We start from the raw sequence: 19,592 nt of genomic DNA on the forward strand, positions 1-19,592 counted from the left end.
ACTCATCTCTCGGCGCCCCCTCATCTTAATTCAATAAGCAGACGCGAGGAAGACTCCGGCCGTGATGTCACTCCTCGCACGCCGCCAGAGAGGGGCGGGGCTTCGGGTCGTGCCCAGACATATTACCGTTACGGTGCAGAGACGGAGCGAAGCAGAATGTAAACACGGAGCGAATTCCAGAACAATGTTCGAGATGGCACTTGAAGCCCGCGCATCATTTATTTATTTTTTTCCCTCCTCCTAAACTTTTATTTGTACAGGAGAAGACGGCTGAACACACACACACACACACACACACACACACACACACACACACACACACACCGTCAGTAACAGTCTTCTGCAGCTCAGAAGGTTTCATCAGGTTTTTAAAACCTTGAATTTTAAATATATCTTCGAGGTTGTGACGAAATTCGAAAAGACTGCAGAAGTTAGCCGTGACTCCTCTGGGTGTATAGAAGTCTATGCTTCATGTGTTAAAGCTGCATTCTCTCTCCTGACCACCAGGGGGCGACTCCTCTGGTTGTATAGAAGTCTATGCTTCATGTGTTAAAGCTGCATTCTCTCTCCTGACCACCAGGGGGCGACTCCTCTGGTTGTATAGAAGTCTATGCTTCATGTGTTAAAGCTGCATTCTCTCTCCTGACCATCAGGGGGTGACTCCTCTGGTTGTATAGAAGTCTATGCTTCATGTGTTAAAGCTGCATTCTCTCTCCTGACCACCAGGGGGCGACTCCTCTGGTTGTATAGAAGTCTATATAAATGACTCTACTTCTCTTGATTTATTCCCTCAGTAAACATTGTAAACATGAGTTTATGTCTCAATCTCTAGTTTCAAGTCTTCTTCAATACAGCATGATGTTCATTTAGTAAATTATGGTAATTTAGAGTCGCTTTAGAGGCGGGACTACAATGTGATTGACAGGTCGCTACGTCACAAACACGGTCACTTATTTTATCGTTAGTTTTTGTGTTTTGTTTTTGTCGAGCGCACAGAAAACTAAAATCCAAACCAGCTTGAAGGTGAAGCTGTTCCCCTCAGTTATTGTGTGTGTGTGTGTGTGTGTGTGTGTGTGTGTGTCTCTTGTAAAATGAGCAGCTGATGAAGAGTGAGTTCAGGCTGACGGCTTCTCTCATCATCCTCTCATCTCTCCGTTCATCGTCTTACTCGGCCGCTCCGTCTCGCTGCGCTCCCATTGGCTCTCGACAACCGATGCGCCTCCTCTGATTGGCCGTTCGTTGAGAGGAACAGAGTTAAAGGAGGAGCTTGTGTCTTAAATCCACAGTAATTTCCCAGGATGCCTCTCACCTTTCTGAGCCTGGAATAATTGTCGGTTTGGGTGTCGAGCGTTTCAAACAGGGAATCGGTTTGTTTTTTAAAGGAGGAAACTACTGAAATGCTTTTTGCATTTAGAGAATAAACTTAGTTTGTTTAAATGTGATTTAAAATTGAAAGTGATCAAACAGAATCACAGGAAAGTATGGAAGCCCATTACCGCCAATGTGATTAAAAAAAAAATCAAGATCTGTAAGTCATAATTATTAGATACTATCTCATAATTCCGACTTACTAACTCATAATTATGAGATACTAAATTAAAATTATGAGATAGTTAAGTCATAAGTATGAGATTTTTTTATTTATCAGTTACGGAAACGGGCTTCCATATTAATATCACTTAGTTTTATACTGAAATAAACTGTTAGTTTTTTACTGAATTGATTTTTTGTTAAATATATTATGATATAATATGAAATAATTGAATATATATATATATATATATAAAAACATTGTAAAACAAACTAAAGAGTTTTCTCTACCCTTTCATTTACATAAATATTATCTTTTATTTTACTTCTGAACTAAAATTAGCATAAAATTTAACATTTCTGTTTCTCCCCCTCTTTCTCTCCCATGTTCTCTCTCTCTCTCCCCCTCTCCCACGTTCTCTCTCTCTCCCCCTCTCCCACGTTCTCTCTCTCTCTCCCATGTTCTCTCTCTCTCTCCCACGTTTTCTCTCTCTCTCTCTCTCTCTCTACCATGTTCTCTCTCTCCCTCCCTCCCTCCCTCCAGGCTCGATGGGGACGGGTGGGCGTGTCTGTAACCGGACGTCCCGCGGCGTGGACGGCTGTGAGGTCATGTGCTGCGGTCGCGGCTACGACACGTCGCGCGTCAGCCGGACCACGAAGTGCGAGTGCAAGTTCCACTGGTGCTGCGCCGTGCGCTGCAGCGACTGCCAGCAGCAGGTCGACGTGCACACCTGCAAAGGTCAGACGTGACCAGTGTAGGTCAGACGTGACCAGTGTAGGTCAGACGTGACCAGTGTAGGGAACCAGCAGTCCGACTGGGCCGCCGTGTAAAAACCAACCGCTTTAGTACGGCACCTGTCAATCAAACCGTGACTCTTCTGAGAAAGAAATGAACGAAAAGGTCAAACGTGCGTCTGCTAGAGGTCGTTTCTTTCATCCACACGCTGTGGATTAAAGGGCTGGACATTTATTTTAGAACTGATTTCTACACAGAAACCGTTTTTTTAAAAGGCAGATGTTTATTTGTTGTTTACTTCTGGCTCCTGATGGTGAAGCAGAGACGGAATCAGCTGGATAACGTTTTAAATGGTAAGAGAAAATATATCTTAAGTTAAATGATTTATCGCAGAGTCACAATGTTCCCTGAACTTAAACCGTCACATCTTTCGCTTCACTTTATTTTATGAGATTTATTTTTTAGTGGCACCTTCTTCCTTTTATTTTTTATTATCAGCAACACGTTCGTAAGAAAAACCTCAGCATGCTCACTTCAAAGTAAAGCGTCTCCTGCATGTTTTAGATTTCACGGTTGAATTTGAACGCCTCTACAGAACATAAATCAGTTTTTACTCTGCAACATCGCAGCGTGTCGCCCAAAAACCTGAGTTACAGATGCGCGTTATTTAGTTACCGTCTGCTGGTTTGAGGGTTTATTTTTAGCACTTAATGGTGATTCAGTGAGTGTGAATACATGTACAGTAACATTTCACTTTAAAACAATAATAAAGTTAAATACTGAACATTTAAAGAGGCTTTAAAGTAATTTTGCTGAAAGTATAGACGGTTTTATCTTTGTTTGGCATAATGTGATAATCTTGTAGAGCTCCAGTTTCTCCACCAGAGGGCGCTGTTTCGTCAAACAGGCCGTCTGATCTTTTCCCACTAAACTTAAAGTGTAAAAGCAGGAAAACGCTGCCGGTGGACGAGTTCGCCTCTTTCTGATTTATTAGTTTTACGTTGAACTCCAAGAAGACGAGAACTGACTCCAGCAGCTACAACAAAATAGGGCTGTACCGAATGTCGTCAGTTTTATTTTTGATGCATCTGTTGGGGTTTTTCAATTAAAACTAGTCTATTTTTTATTAAATATTTAAACTTTAATAAATATAACTTGAGTGGTAGAGCAAACAGTTTTTGACCTGCTGAACAAATGTTTTTTGTTTTGTTAAAGGGCTAAACTCCAACGAATACCGTAAAAGTCGGGTTACAAGCCGCTACTACTTTCGGTCAGTGTCCCCGTTAGCTCTCCGCTAGCTCTCCGCTAGCTCTCCACTAGCTCTCCGCTAGCTCTCCACTAGCTCTCCGCTAGCTCCCCGCTAGCTCCCCGACAACCTCCGAAGGTAGTGGGACCAGCATTATCTTTTTCTTCTTTTGCCTTCACATTTACAACTCTGGAGCCGCGACAGGGATCTAGTTCTACAGACACACACACACACACACACACACACACACACACACACACACACACACACACACACACACACACACTATATTAGTGTCGCTTTATCTTTATAGTACACAATCACTGGCTTTAAAACAAAACGTTCACTATTTAAAACGTTAGCTCCAGACTAGTCGGTACAGCCCTAAAAAGCTAATCGTTGCGGTTAAAAACCTTTTAAATAACAGTTAATGTATTTAAAGCAGTACTTCTACTTCAACGTTCCATTACAACACCAGCTAGTCACCACGACAACCTTCCTGGAATCTGAACCGTCCGATGTTTCTTCTCTTATTCCACTGTATTTATTTACTTTAAAACTCTGCGTCCATATTCAACCACAAAAAAATGTAAACCGGCTCGTTTAAAAGTGTCCGAATTTATGCGTCACACACATTTAGTTTTGTTTAGTTTCTTAATGTAAATATGTGGTTGTGTAAATTAAATCAGATGTATAGTGAATGGAACGTTATCTGGATCCAATAGGAGCGTTTTAACCAGCTTCACTTCCTAATGATGCAGATTAAATTACCTTTGATGGGAAAACACATACAAAGTGACTTTGTATGAAGTGTGGAGCTTCTGCTGATAGTTTTTAATTTTCATGTCGTACAGAAACGGAACCGTTTTGTGAAAGTTTCTAAAACAAAACTTGTTTTCCGTGTTTAAAAATGTAAAACCGCTGGTTTTAATCACATAAAACCCCCGGTGGATGTGGGTAAAACTCTTCCTCTTCCTCCGAGTGAGAAGGAAAACACACATTAAGAAGATTCCCCAGGTGAACTTTTAAAAACCTACCAGGTCGGTTGTTTTGCTCCAGAGGGCGTCGGCTGCCGTAAGGGGGAGGGGCTTCTGGCCGTTAAAACGGCGGGAAAGAAAAGAACGGCGGGAAGAAGCCGGCTTGCAGCAATACACAAAAAGTCCTTTATTGTATTTTTTTTTGTCTTTTCACTGTTTTAATGATGGCAATTGATCACCTCTTTCTTTTTTTTTCTTTTTTTGTACAACAAAAAGAACAGCTTTAAATGATTTGAAAACCCCCCAAAAATGCAAACATATCAAATAAAGTCAAAACCAAATCTGGATTCCAGTGTTTTGCCTTTTTTGTCTCGCGTCTCGTCCTGCGGCCCTCGGTTTGGTTTCTGAACTCGTCTCGGCACAAAGGTGCGTCAGTCCGGCCCAACGCAGCGTTCTGGGTTTCAGTTCAGCTGTTTGTCCCGGGAGGAGGTCCCGGGTCTGGTTCGGGGTCCGGTCCGGGTCAGATGCGGGTGAGTTGGTGCCAGAGGCTGGACGGCAGGATGCTCTCCACCTTCTCCATGATGAAGTTGAGAGGAGCGAACAGCGTGCTGAGGAACTACGAGGAGACAGAAGAGCGACGCGTCAGGAATATAGAGGAAGAGGAAGAGGAGCAGACGACTCCCCTCCATGTTTACTAGGTAGGAGAAGCTGGATAAACTAATCTGTGTGTCGTTGATTCAAGTTGATTAAAAATTAAAAAGATAAATCAATATGTAGATGCTAGTTTACCCAAATTAAAATGAAATGTGTTTTCTCTCAGCAGGTACTGTAGATTGTAGCTGCTGATAGCGTTACCAGTGGGAGAGATGAGCTCATCCACTGTGTGTGTGTGTGTGTGTGTGTGTGTGTGTGTGTGTGTGTGTGTGTGTGTGTGTGTGTGTGTGTGTGTGTGTGTGTGTGTGTGTGTGTGTGTGTGTGTGTGTGTGTGTGTGTGTGACCAATCTAACAGGGCAGACTGAGCAATTGTTGTATAAAACTGTAAATCATAGCTTGTTTTATGAAGAAAAAAAAAGCCCCAAACTGCTGGATTTGGATGTATTGAACACCATAAGTAATATACAAGTGAAATCTATGGTTTGGTACATTTGAAAATAAAAATGTCACAGATGCAAATGCCCATGTTGGAGTCCTCGCCTGAATGTTCTCTGTTCTAAACCCCCTCTAACTGTGTTCGGCTTCACTTTATCAAAGTCAACCTTTGCAGAGAGAATGTTCACATATTGAGCTATGATTTGGGTTAGAGTTGGACCTTACAGCTGTGTGTGTGTGTGTGTGTGTGTGTGTGTGACTCACAGCTTTAGCGAACACGCCCATGAGCTCGGGGAACTGGTGTGTGAGCAGAGCCAGCATGGCGGTGAAGGAGCAGAGGCCGGCGGTGAAGAGGATGAAGAAGGGCAGCTCCTTCTTCGGGTAGACCGACACCTCGTGGAACACTGCTTCCACGTGGGACAAACACACACACACACACACACACACACACACACACACACACACACACACACACACACACACACACACACACACAATGTTAGTTTATACATTTACATCACAAACGTCTAAATATTTACCAGACTTCAGGATCGTTTTTTTTTTACTAAATATTTAAACGTAAGATGATCTTCTGTCAGTCATTATGGTCACTGCTGCTTTACACAGTAACCTTCAATAATATTAATAATAATCAGTCGTTATATAATAATCGTCGTTAATGTGGTGTTCATTAATCATTCAATATTATTGTGTATTTCGATGCTTTCATGCCAATGAGTGAGTCTCGTTGAACTGCATCGATTTTAAGGTTTTTTTAGGAAATATTTAACATTTTCTAAATCTGACCCCTTGAAATTGAAATAGGACTCTTCACAAACACCTCTCGAGTTTCCCAGAGTTGTAGGAGGTGCACCTGAATGCGTGCATGTGTGTGTGCATATGTGTGTGCGTGCGCCTGCGTGTATGCGCGCGTATGCGTGTGTGCACACATATACACGTGTGAGCGCATATGTGTGTGTGCGTGCATGTATGCGTGTGCATATGTGTGTGTGTGCGTGCGCCTGCGTGTATGCGCGCGTATGCGTGTGTGCACACATATACACGTGTGAGCGCATATGTGTGTGTGCGTGCATGTATGCGTGTGCATATGTGTGTGTGTGCGTGCGCCTGCGTGTATGCGCGCGTATGCGTGTGTGCACACATATACACGTGTGAGCGCATATGTGTGTGTGCGTGCATGTATGCGTGTGCATATGTGTGTGTGCGTGCATGTATGCGTGTGCATATGTGTGTGTGTGCGTGCGCCTGCGTGTATGCGCGCGTATGCGTGTGTGCACACATATACACGTGTGTGTGTGTGTGTGTGTGTGTGCGCGCATGTGTGTGCGTGCACGCGTATGCTGCGCACGTATACACACGTGTATGCGTGCGCGTATGTGCGAGCGTATGTGTGCATATGCACGTGTGCGCCTGTGTGTATGTGCCTGCGCACGCATGTGCATGCATGCATATGTGTGTGCGCGCATGTGTGTGTGTGTGAGTGTGTGTGTGTGCATGTCGAGGCGTCTCTTACTGGGTAGCAGCTCCCTGTCGGCCGTCTCTGTGCAGATGGGGTAGGGGTAGAACAGGTGACCTTTCTCCAGAGGATACGGGATCATTCTGAACGCTGCAAGCAGAGACAACCCGTTACCGTCAACATTTAGGAGTGTGTGTGGTGACCGTGTGTGGTAACTGTGTGTGTGTGTGTGTGTGTGTGTGTGTGTGTACTCACTGCCCTCCCAGGTGCAGTGCAGCAGGTTCAGCGCCCCCTCCACCCTCTTCCAGTGCTGCAGGTGGAAGAAGGCGTAGGCGATGGCCTCGCTGTCTCCTCTCTTCAGGATGTGTTCAGGAGGAAGAATCAGACTCTTCATCTCCAGCAGATACTGAGGAGGAGGAGGGACAGACAGTATTGATCAACAACAACAAACTTCAGCACATAAAAGTCAAAGATGAGTTTGAGCTGTCATCGAAAAAAAGATAAAATGGAAAGAAATCAAACGGAATAATTGTGTTTTGTTGTGGTAAATAAATGTGATTCACGATCTTTTTTTCTTTCACAAACAAAAAGCGACGTGTTGGAGAAGCGTTTCTTCAAAGGGAGGAGGATCTGTGTGTGTGTGTGTGTGTGTGTGTGTGTGTGTGTGTGTGTGTGTGTGTGTGTGTGTGTGTCTCTCTCTCACTTTGGGGACGTGAGGGTTGAACTCCACCGCTCTGTGAATGGCTTCTACTGCATTCATCTCTGCTGTGCTCAGCCCTCGTCTGGATGCTGCCTCTGGAGAGAATCTGCACACACACACACACACACACACACACACACACACACACACACACACACCTGTCAGTAATCTCTCTTTAATATAAACCTCTCCAAATAGAGATGTGCAGGTGGAGCATGAACCGTGAGAAGAAGCGATACTCACTTGTCTGACACCGCCCTGGCTTTGAGCAAGGCAGCTGTGTAGCATATCGTTGCAGATTTGGGTAAACTAATATCTGTGGGCACAAAGCAGAGGAAGGGGAGGAGCTTAGTGACGGAGATGAAAACACGTTGAGGCGTTTTGTCTTAGTGGATGATGTCACCGCGACTCTGGAGGCGGAGCTAATAGATGACGGACGGATATAAAAGCCCTCGATTATGCCGATGTCACGACGGGTCATGTGATCAGCGTATTCCTCTTAAAAAAGTATTTGATGTTACACATCAAATACTTTTTTTATTTCTACGTGAAGATAATTGTATTTTTAAAGCGCTGTGCGTTCGAGTCCCTCACCGTCGTACTTGGCCAGAACCGCCTGGACGTCGGCGTAGTTCTGGAGCTCCAGTAGTGACTCCAGCAGGTTCTCGTGGATGTTGAACATACTGAGGAGAGGGAACTCCTTCATTAACTGGAAAACACACAACTGTTGTTACATGTAATACCGAGCAGGGGCGACACATGCACAGTCAGCAGGTTCATCATTATGCAGAGCAGCGCTGAAATCGTGAGTGAGTGTGTGTGAGAGTGTGTGTGTGTTTGTGAGTGTGTGAGTGTGTAATCTTGAGTGTGTGTGAGTGAGAGTGTGTAATCGTGAGAGTGTGTTAGTGTTTGTGTGAGTGAGTGTGTAATCTTGAGTGTGTGTGAGTGAGAGTATGTGTGATAGTGTGAGTGAGTGAGTGAGAGTGTGTGTAATCGTGAGTGTGATCGTGTGTGTGTGTGTGTGTGTGTGTGTGTGTGTGTGTGTGTGTGTGTGTACTTACATCTCTCATCATTTTTACAGCTTCTCGTGTTCGGCCGAGCTTTCTGGAGCACATGGCCAGTCTTCTCTTTGTGTACACCAACACGTTGGTGTCTCTTCCTGGAGGAGCAAACAGACACACAATGTAACACACACACACACACTATAACACACACACCAGTGTATTGAGAGTGGACTCACTGTGCTGGGCCTCGTACTGAGTCCCGTGATGCTGCAGCTGTTGGCTGCGGCGGTAGCAGAGCTCCCCGGCTTTCAGCGCCTGCTTGAACAAACGCTCGGCCTCCATGATGGTGGTGGCCTCCTCCTCCGCCAGCAGGATGAACGCGGTCGCACAACTACAGGAGAAGGAGGAGGAGGAGGAGGAAGAGGAGGAAGAGGAGGAGGAGGAGGAGCTGTTAAGCAGGAAATTACAACTTCACGAAAAGAAACGGCGTTCGTTATAGTTTGGGATTTAAGGATGAAAACCAGAGTCCCCTCCATGTCGGGTTGGGACAAGTCTGACTGCTTGTGACCTGAAAGACGACCTGCTTTAGTTATAGCGGGATTAAAAACCACACTTTAGGAGGAGGTATTCAACTTTGTGAAAGTGCAAAAGGTGGAAAAGAAAACTAAAATCAAATCGGTGGTTTCTGGATGAGCAAAACTTTTTTTTTACCGACAAATTAAATATTGATGGTGCCCTGAGTTTATCATCACGATGATCGTTTGTCAGATGAGTTAAATTGTGTAAACAACTTCAGTTCTGATCACTACGATCAAATATTGACATATTTTCCGAGTTGGACCCGAAGAAGAATAAAAAAAAAGCACAAATTGAATTATTTTCTGTGTACTAAATGTTTAGGGATGTTTTTTGGGGATGTGTAATACAGCAGCAATAATCCTGATGAAGAAAAGAAGCATGTTTTTGCCCAAAAGGCAGAAAGAAAACAAAAAGTTAGAAGAAAAGTAAGATTTTGAAGGCAGGGCTCAGAATCTGGTGCCTGATGTAAAACAATTCATGATTCTGATGCTGCAATGGCCGTCTGTAGGAGTCAGAGTCTATCTTCTGCTCCACAGTTTATTTTATTTGTATTTTGGATGTTCGGTCTAAAATAAAGTCACCTTCTAGATGACAAACGACGCTCGTCTCAGAGGACGGAGTCGCTAGAGAGAAAGAGAGGAAGATAAAAAAAGAGGGCGTGAACTCACTCTTCCAGCTCCAGAGCTTCGTGTGCTGCGGAGATGCGAGCCTGTGGGTTCCTCTCTCTCCACGCCTTCTGCATGACTGACACAAACAAACAAACAAACAAACAAACAAACGTTGAGACCGATGGAAGACGTCAGCGCGCTGCCGCCCGACGAGTGTGCGGCGCTGCGTGGCGCTTACTGGCGTCGGCGGGCCGCAGGTGGTCCGAGTCGCAGGTGAAGAAGGTCTGGTGGTCTTGAGCCGACAGGTTCATGTCGTAGTACGTCAGCGGCTCTCGACCCGTCACCCACGTGTACCTGAAACACGAGCAGAGACGGGGAGGACGTTACCGAGCGAGCGGCGGAGACGGGAGGAGGAGAAAAGAAGAAGAAGAGAGGAGAGGATGTGCAAAGAAAGGAGGAGGAGGAGTGATGGTCTGAAGAGAAAAAGTTCATTTAAATCTGTAGAACACAGAACAGGAAAGGGCAGCGAAAGGAAAAAGAGAATGAATGATTTAAGAGAAGAGGGAGGAGACAGAAGCGGAGGAGGGGTTGTTGTTGTTGTTGTTGTTTGTTTTCAGATGCTCACTCACCGATTATATTCAGCCCCGCGAAATAAATTGAGCGGATTTCTCCAGACTTTACATTCTGCAGGAGAGAGAGAGAGAGAGAGAGATTTATTTCAATGATCATGATTTAACCTGTTGGACGCGTAGCTACGAGAAGATAAAACGTGAGGCAGCCCAGAGGCATTATGGGAATTGTAGGATCCAGGATTTTTGGAGTTGAAGTTGGAACCAAAGGTAAAAATATCAATTTGAATCCCTCTTTGTTTTTTTTTTTGTCCCTCACTTATATACTTATTTAATTATGAATAGTTTCATCTATGAAATGTCTTAACATTGTGAAAGATGCACATTAAAAACCCTCAGCGACGTCTTCATGTTGTTCTAACAAACATCCCATTTACAACGACTTTAAATGTTCTAATAATCAGCACCATCCCCCATCTTTAAGAAACAAAAGGTTTTGTGACGACACGATTCACAGAAACAACGAATCAATCTTCCCTGAAAGACTCCGGCTGCAACAAAGAATATTAATGCGCCGGCTGCAGCCGAGGGATTCACACGGAGAAGATTATTAGCCAGAAAACGTGAAGGATTAGCGGAGTCGACATAATTAAGACTCCTTTCTCCTCCCCGTCTCGAGCTCGTTGGTTTAATGCGGCGAGTAATCCTGTTGATTTAAAGTCGTTTGGCCGTAAACAAAAGCAGAAGGAAACATGTCAGATGATGCTGATCGGACATCAACTCTCATGCAGCTCTCGCTCACAGAGATATATATTTATATTTATTATTGTATAAACGGTAAATCTTCTTTCTTTTGAACATGCATCAGAGCAGAAAGCTTCTGTTGTCTTTATATCTAACAGTTCTGCATCCAACAAACAGGATAAATGTGTTAATCCCCAAAAAAAAGGTATGCACTTAAAGTTATATTCTGTAAAAATGCTTGCTAACTGTGTTTTGGGGAATGTTTGTATCGACTATACAGCTTCAAACATCATCGTTGAGAATGTGTCTAAAAAAGAATGTAAATAATATTAAATAAATAATTACATTATTGGTTTTAATCTGTGAATCTGAAGCAGCAGGGTGAGGGATGTGTCGTATGGAGATTGGGGCAATTATTTTATTTATAAACTATTCCGTTTGGTCTATAAAATGTCAGAAAATAGTAAAAATATATAAATATATATTTATCCCAGTTCCTCAGAGGCCAAGGTGACGTCTTTAAATGTCTCACAACCCAAGATGTTCAGAAATTATGATTTCTAACAAGAAAAAAAGCAGGAAATCTTCACATTTGAGGTGCTAGAAACAGCATTTTACACCTAATTTAAATGAAAAATGACTTCTGGTTTTATCAAAACAGTCAAAACCAGTATGACTCCGCCAGTCGACTAATTGATTGGTTGCCTATTTAAAGCATCTCTACTATTAGAGACCAATCCGGCTCCAGAAGCAGTCAGAATCCAGCCACCATGAGCTTATGAAGCGTATTAATATATAAAGCTCATTAACACTGCTTCATCTTATCTGGAAGGAGCTTCAAACAGAACTCATCCGGATGGAGTTTCTCCTTCATATTTCTCTGGTCTGTATTTTGATGGTCTTCTCTTACCGGACACACTTTGTCGGTTGGAGTCGGCCTCTCCGTTACTGGTGCTGGGGTTGCTGGGGGCGCTGCTGTCCACTCCGCCCAGCAGGGGGCGCAGGTGGCTCACAGACACCTGCTCTATGAAGGACGTCCCATACTTCCTGAAATACCACCACTCAAATATCTGAGGGAGAGAGAGAGAGATTTAACTTCTCATACGACTTTCAGTCAATAAAAACACGTTGTTGCTTCTCCTAGCGTCTGCTCAGTCTTTACAAAAGAAATTTAACACAGTTGTTATACATAAATAATAAAAAAAAAGGTCCAGGCAATTTCCCAAATAAAACGGATGTGCATATAAAAGATAATTACAAAGAAGAAACCCCCACGATCAGCTTGAAGGACTTCAGTTGTGCTTCGCTAGCGGCGATTCCCCGTCTGCTTTTTAACGACACCTTTATGATCTTAATCAGAGCGCGGACGCTCCGGTAATTAACGGCGTCGGCGCCATGGGGTCCCGGCCCGGCGCCACAGAGCCCCCGAGTGTTGCTTTGTACGTCGACAGGACTTCACCGATTACCGCCTTCAGCCAGAGAGGAGCGGAGATGGAACCGAGCGGCGAGAACTCACATCTGCAGACTGGGCCGGGTCGCGAATGGGAACAGGTCTGAGAAACGAGCGAGGCATCGAACCGCCGAGCCGAGACACAGGAGTCTCAGCGATGTCAAAATACAAATAAAAACATATTTCTTTTATCAGTTTAAGTGTCATTTCGACTGCCCTTTAAGGACCTGAAGCCGTTATCTAAGCTCTCTTCAAAGCCACAACACTCCTTTTGAGAAAAGGTCATTTCACCACTCGTTTAGATTGTTGTTACCCCACGGTTTGGTGACTCACAACAACGGATGCATCCTGAGCGGCACACGGCTGAGGTGAAGTCACTGGTCCTGTAAAGGGAGCTCAGGTGGATCTGATGGCTTCAGTTCTTCCGTCTAGAAAAGGGCGGACACTTAAACTGATATCTATTCGTTAAAGACGTCTAAAATGCGTCTGCAGGACGTTGCTTTTCTCCCGTGAGCTGGTCCTCTCAACCGAATGCAAGAGCCATCCGGTGAACGCCGATCCTCTCTCGCCTCGAGGGGGGAAGTGATATTTGATGGGGCTCATCCAGAACTCTCCGGCGGGAAAGAGACCAAACTAATTGGGACATAAACATCTACCGCAATTACAGAGAGGCGATCGGCTTCGCTCCGCCGACGCCGATCGGCTTCTGCGATTCTTAATCGTCTCTCGGAGCTCGACACCTTTTTTCCTTCTTCTTCTGTTGCGAGCTGCCGATAACCCGCAGGGAGGAGAGAGCGAGTTAATTAAGAGAGGAGCTATTTTTAAACGCGGACCAACCACTGTTGCACAGTCGGCGCTCTGTGTGAAGAAGTTGAAAGAGAGAGAGAGAGACGGTAAAACAAACACACCTGCATACGCAGGAAAAGCCCGTTAGCATCTCGTTATTCTATTCGTCAACCTGGAAGCCAGTCGTGACCAGTTGGGTGCTGCATCGTATTAGTGTGTAATGCACAGAGACGGAGAGCTCTATTCATATCTGTACCAGCTGGAGAAAGCATCAGAAGATGTTTCTAACGCCGAGTGAGTATAGATTTCCTCACAAATTACATCCCGGGTTCTGAAAATGAATTTCCTCTTTTGTAAACGTTACGACGAGAACGTCAAGGCAGAGTGAAGTCATCAGCCTTTAAGTGGGATTTTTCTTCTTCTTCCATTTCCATTTATCTGATACGAGTAAAGCAGCAGGCGGCCCAAGCGCTGTAGTTAATAGCCAAAGAGAAGCTAACGCTAGCTCGGCTAGCAGAAGAGCTGATGGCGTACTGGAAGAGTTGAGGAAACTGAGATGTCTCTCGACTACAACACGCCGTGACTGACACACGAACTGGATACGACAAGGAAATAAAAAGGGTTTCTTACCAATATGAGTCCTGATATGAGGGAGGAGGTTCCCGTCAGAGCCACGTAAAACTTGGGCGTCAGGGTGTTGAGAAACATGCTTACTGCAGAGACACAAAGAAGAAGAAGAAGAAGAGACGGTTACTAGAAACATCTCCACATCAAGAGGACGACAAGGCAGAAGAGACATTTGTAGAACTGAATTGTCGGTGAGAAACTAGGTTACGTCTCCACAGAAGAGACCGAAGCAAAAGAACATCAGAACCACTCCAGGACATTTCAAGACATGAAGCGCTTCACATTCAGCATTTCCCAGAGAGCCTTGCAGCACAGACGTGAAATTACAAAACACCAGGGGAGAATTACTACACTGTGGGTAGAAAAAAATAGGGAGGAAAATGAGCCCGACATGAAACGCAGGATTTTAAAATGCAATTTACAAAATGTTGCCGCGCAAATTTGACTTTTAGCGTGGAAAAGAAAAAGGTCACGACGCCTAAACGGCCGCAAAGGAGCCGAGAGAGGAGAGACAGAGAAGTCCATGTATTCTTAATGTGGAGCCGGTGGTTTAATTCCTGAGCTTCGCCGTCATCGTCGAACAGCTTCACCACGACGAGCAGTGGAGGAAAAACATGACGGATTCATTATTACCGTTTAAAAAACCCCCAATAGGTTCCAGTTGCCACAGCAGCTCCCATCCTCTCCCTTTCATTTTATTATACATTGACATTTAAATCAGGTTTCTGTACAATTTATGTCCTCGTGCTCGGCTCAGTCGGATCCTGTGGACTGGAAAATTACAACTCAGAGTCAACGATGCGCATCAGGCGGGTTATGGAGCTGCTCTTAAAGAACACCAGCCTCCTCCATCGCTATTAGACATTTCGGCTAAATGGGTTTCTGTTCCCTCCATTATTTTTTGGGGGAGATTTCCATCATGTTGCTTTCCTCCCTCCCTCCCTCCCTCCCTCCCTCCCTCGCTCCCCGAGCGCTGGAAAGAGCGAGCGTGTTGTCTTAGCTGTAAATACTTTGTGGTATTATTATCCTCCACGAATGAAGCAACCAAACAGAGTCAGATTCTTCTCTCTGCGTCTGCTTTCAATTTAAAAAGAAATAAAGAGAGAGAGAGAGAGAGAGAAACCACTGATTGCAGCCGTGACCTTTCAGGTCGTTATCTCCGAGTTGTTTATAGTTTACAAAACCGCAACACTGTGATTTTGAGTCACGTTGAGCTGGACGTGCCTCCTCCTCACAGACCGATGAGCCTCAGACAGCTGAGCTTAAGCATGTGAGTAACGATCTGTTTAGCGATTAGCGGCTCAGAGGAGTGAAGAAAGTTCAGCGTGTGCGGTCCGCCGCGCCGCAGCGTTCATCCGTTCATCCATTCATGCTTTTTAGAGAGTGGGATTCAAACAAAAACACAAAAAAAACGGTCGAAATAAAATGAAAAAGAGGAAAAAGTGCGTGGATAATAAGCGTTTTTTATAACCCGGTCGTGGTGAAGGAAGCTAGACGGATGCTTTCGGGTGGAGGATATATAATGTCTCTAGAAGGGGCGGGACAAAGACCCCACTCATAGCAGCCGCCCACACACACACACACACACACACACACACACACACACTCTAAGTGCAGCTGGACGTCTATTCATGGCTGTGAAGTGGGGGCTCTCGTCCTCCGCTGAAAGGCTCTCTGAGGAGCAGCTGCTCCGGCGAGAGGACGGGATGCTGCCGTCCGCCCGGCGACAGGGACTCATCCTCCGCCAAGTCCCCCAAAATATATAACGACGCCTTAATAAACATCCGGACGATAACGTGGCGGCTACGATCCAGATTAAAGTCACGGCCTTTAAGTGATGAAATGATTTATTAACAGCCATTAGAAAATATCTGAGAATATGTGAAGGGCATTAAAAAAACTAAAGAATTAAACAAACCAACATCCTGGTGAACAATTAAAACCCCAGTCGATCTGTCTCCGGGTAGCTGGATTAGAAAACAGATCCTCTCCTCACTGGAGGGGCTGGAACCCAGCGCCACAGACGGAGATCGCTCATCGTCCTTCTGCTAACGGAATTACGTCATCCTCGGGGTGTTATAACACAATTTATAACCACACTTCTGCCAATTTAGAGCGCCGAGTCTCAGACTGAATTAAAGTCAAATGCAATCAAAGACCCACAATTAACTTTGGACCAGCGAGATCCTCGTGAAGCGGAATGGAGGAAGTGAAGTTTGCTCTTTAGAGACGAAGTGATTCCGTTTGTAAGAAAGTCACTTAACATAAGTGTACGCCTCTTTTTCCCACCGGACACAAACGCCTCCCAACATCTGGATTTGGCCTCCAGTGAGAGGCTACAATGACTCATGGGTGATAAGCTAATCTTTTGCTAAGCGGCGCGTGTTCATGTTGATATGTAATCAATAAAATCAACAGGGGATTTGGACAATAATCAGGATTTATGAACAGACGATATGCTCTCATCAAAGCCAGCAGAGACCGAGGACAGGGACTTCACCTCTCTGATCACCGACCCACACTTAAATAAAACCCAAAACGTCTTTGCTTGACTTTGCATGTTCCAACAATCGGCAAATTTAGTTAAGTAAGAAACGTAATTGACAGTTAGATGTGAAAAGAAAAACTCTCAAAGCCTCCAGACTCCGTTGACAGTAACGGACATTTTAACTCGCCTATTGTCATAAAGCACACTCAAAATAAAAAGCCATCGAAACCGTCTCGGTTATTCTTGATTATTTTATTGAAAGAGAGAAGAGCAGCGATATAAAAGCTTAATAGTTCATCCGACCACATTGTAAGTAAAAAAATAAATAAAAAAAAATTATAATAATATACAGACTTATACAATCAATTTGCAACCAAATAATAATACCAATAATACGGCGTGGTAGCGACCTGTCAATCACCTTGTAGCCCCGCCCCTAAAGCATCCCCTGCTTTATGGTCTGTTTGACTCTAAATGACCATAATTTACTAAATGAACATCATGCTGTATTGAAGAAGACTTGAAACTAGAGATTGAGACATAAACTCATGTTTACAATGTTTACTGAGGGAATACAACAAGAGAAGTAAAGTCATTTATATAGACTTCTATACAACCAGAGGAGTCGCCCCCTGGTGGTCAGGAGAGAGAATGCAGCTTTAAAAGGAACTTAAGCATCGGCTTTGTTTTTCAGAACAGAGGTTGCCGCCTGGACCAACAGATTTTCATCGCCTGTATTCAGACTGGCGAACGCCGCTGGTTCCCTCACTGTGGTTTGTTTTGTGTTGGTAAGGAAGCCGCCAGAGAGCATGCTGGGAGGATAACGTGAGGATTTGAAGGGACAAATTCTAACAGACAGACTGAGGACTAAATGTCACGGCAGACAACAGGAGATGTGACCTTTACTGAAGAGGGGACGGTCGGCAGACATGCCGGGCATGACCGGAATGATAAGGAGGACACACACCGAGACACACGTGAACACGCACACACTCAAACATTAAATTACTCTTGTGAATGCACACACACACACACACATAAATATAGATCTATGTCCTTTAACTACAAAAGAGAACAAATGGAAAAATACCGCGTTTTCAACGTTGCTGACCGCCGTACGTTTGAAAAGGTCGACGCATCTTCTGCCCCACAACAGCCTCCGGTAGGCCACACTGACACAGATTACCTAAAGTAACTCCAAGGTATTGCTGGATCAAAAGGTATTAAAACACAGCATATCGACTGCTGATCAACTCTGTGAGGTTAAACCACAGAGAATTAGGACAGGTAGTCGAATAAGAGATCAAAACGCTGACATTCACACCTACTTTAAGGGTATTTACATCCACAAAAGCCTCATTTTAAATCATTTTAACTCCTTTATATCCTTTGCAGTCACTGGCTGTGTGAAGTCTCCACAGACTGCAGCCCTGCAAGCCTGTACTGGACCCTCAAAACACCCTGAAACGTTTAATAATAACAATGTTCATGTTTAAATCCAGTGGGCTGGAATGGAGACAAAGCGGTGAAAGAGAACGACTGACGGCATGAAGCCGTGACTCGGTAACCTGTTAGCGCCGCTTTTAGATCGCCGAGCGCATGAAAGCAGCATCACACGAGGCAAAGCTTTGGAGTTGTAACTCACTCTGGCTCTGCTCTCTCTCTCTCTCCATCTATCTGAAACGTTTGTTGGCAGGGCCGATGAGGGGAGCGCCTCCTGCGCTGCTTCTGGGTGATGGCGCTGCTAGCGGAGACCGTCAGGGTCCCGACTACTTCCTTTGACCTGTGAGCCAGGCGGAGCGCAGCCGGCGTCCGTCACAGCGACAGGAGTGTGTTGAGAGACTACTTCTCATTTGATTTATTCCCTCAACATTGTGAATGAGAGTTTATGGCCTTGAGCATACTTTTATCTTTGCGTTATCCGGTCACTTATGATCACTGGTTGCAGAAAACCAAGATGGCGACGGCCGAAAAAGCAGAACTCGAGGCTTCAAAACTCCACAAACCGACGACTAAGTCCACTTCTTGTTGTCTTGTGTGTACGTGTGTGTGTTTGTCCGTGAGTTGGTAGGATGCAGGTTTGTGTAAACAATGCAAGTTGACCAGCTATGGTGAAATAAAAACACGGATCGATCAGTGTCCAGTGCCCACACACTTAGATATAATTATGGGGAGGCTCTTCGACTCACCGCCACCACAAACAACAACAACAACAACAACAACGGGCATCGTAGCTATGATGCCAGAAGAAGCTAAAGTCAGACTCCTCAAAGGTATCTTGAATATGAGAAGAGGAAGAGAGCGAGAGAGAGAAAGTCGTCCAGGGAGCTTAAATCTCTCATTTAAAATTCTGGAAATCTATTTGGGGTTTCAGTAGAAGTTCTTCCAAACAACAGATGTAAATCCAAACTGGTATTTTTTTCTCTCTCTTGTGCAGAAGCACAGAAGAGATCTAAGAAGTCCCGGCAGAAACTCTCTGCCAAGCAGACCAGGAAATCAATACGATCCACCGTTGTAATGCTAAATATCCTAAAAAGTATAAATATAGAAACTGATCCGCAATACAAAGTGAGAGTCGTCCAAGAAGTGTGTGCCAATGAAACGCAGCAGTTTGAAATAAAAAAATTAAAAAACGTCGCCCACTGACGGCATTACATTTCCCTTGAAAATGTGTGCGTTCAAGATCCAAAGGAGCTTTAATCGAAATTAAGACTTGGCAGTCAAACGCTAAGAAAGAGAGACATTAAATGAGCAGAAGAAAAAAAGAATGGCTGCCAAGAGAAAGGAGGTTGTGTCAAGTTGTTGATTTGTGTCTGACTTGTGGACGTGGAAGTTCGGCCACTTTGTCAAATGTCAAAATCCCGTCAGTGACGGAAAATACTCGGCTAACGCGACTTCCACTCTGTGCGTCTTTGACACTACCGTCTGTTCAATAGAATATAAACAAACATCTTTATGTATTTCTTTTCTTCTTTGCTGTAC

General features: G+C 44.5%; 2 protein-coding genes across 3 annotated transcripts in view; one reads left to right on the forward strand and one right to left on the reverse strand.

Moving 5' to 3' along the window:
* Nucleotides 1-2,280, forward strand: part of wnt2 (wingless-type MMTV integration site family member 2) — a gene marked incomplete at both ends in the record, with an annotated part of 17,669 nt that extends 15,389 nt beyond the window's left edge. The window contains one exon of the mRNA XM_079223106.1: nucleotides 2,075-2,280. Within this exon, the coding sequence (XP_079079232.1) occupies nucleotides 2,075-2,280 (206 nt within the window). The remainder of the gene's footprint in view (nucleotides 1-2,074) is intronic.
* Nucleotides 2,281-4,705: 2,425 nt separating this feature from the next.
* On the reverse strand, nucleotides 4,706-12,219 carry LOC306740868 (suppressor of tumorigenicity 7 protein homolog). Of its 2 annotated transcripts, none has more exons than XM_079223105.1 (13): nucleotides 12,170-12,219; nucleotides 10,576-10,630; nucleotides 10,185-10,300; nucleotides 10,007-10,082; nucleotides 8,996-9,150; nucleotides 8,817-8,914; nucleotides 8,350-8,464; nucleotides 7,999-8,071; nucleotides 7,759-7,861; nucleotides 7,311-7,461; nucleotides 7,113-7,205; nucleotides 5,843-5,982; nucleotides 4,706-5,105 (listed from the first exon to the last, which is right to left on the reverse strand). In XM_079223105.1, exons 3-13 carry the CDS (start codon nucleotides 10,255-10,257, stop codon nucleotides 5,010-5,012), a joined length of 1,173 nt encoding a protein of 390 aa, XP_079079231.1. In that variant the 5' UTR covers nucleotides 10,258-10,300; nucleotides 10,576-10,630; nucleotides 12,170-12,219; the 3' UTR covers nucleotides 4,706-5,009. The 2 variants fall into 2 exon arrangements, with proteins under 2 accessions (XP_079079231.1, XP_079079230.1); XM_079223104.1 differs by having other exon boundaries at nucleotides 5,843-5,985.
* Nucleotides 12,220-19,592: the final 7,373 nt, after the last annotated feature.

The sequence above is a fragment of the Taurulus bubalis genome (genome assembly GCF_910589615.1).
Source record: "Taurulus bubalis genome assembly, chromosome: 9".
Lineage (NCBI taxonomy): Eukaryota > Metazoa > Chordata > Actinopteri > Perciformes > Cottidae > Taurulus > Taurulus bubalis.

Excerpts from the sequence above, each read along its gene's own strand:
- LOC306740868 (XM_079223104.1), bottom strand. The coding sequence starts at position 10,257 with ATGAACCTGTCGGCTCAAGACCACCAGACCTTCTTCACCTGCGACTCG. Across the intron at positions 8,072-8,349 it reads GGTTCTGGCCAAGTACGACG|ATATTAGTTTACCCAAATCT; the intron begins GTGAGGGACTCG and ends TTGTGCCCACAG. Across the intron at positions 7,462-7,758 it reads TCAACCCTCACGTCCCCAAA|TATCTGCTGGAGATGAAGAG; the intron begins GTGAGAGAGAGA and ends CCTCCTCCTCAG.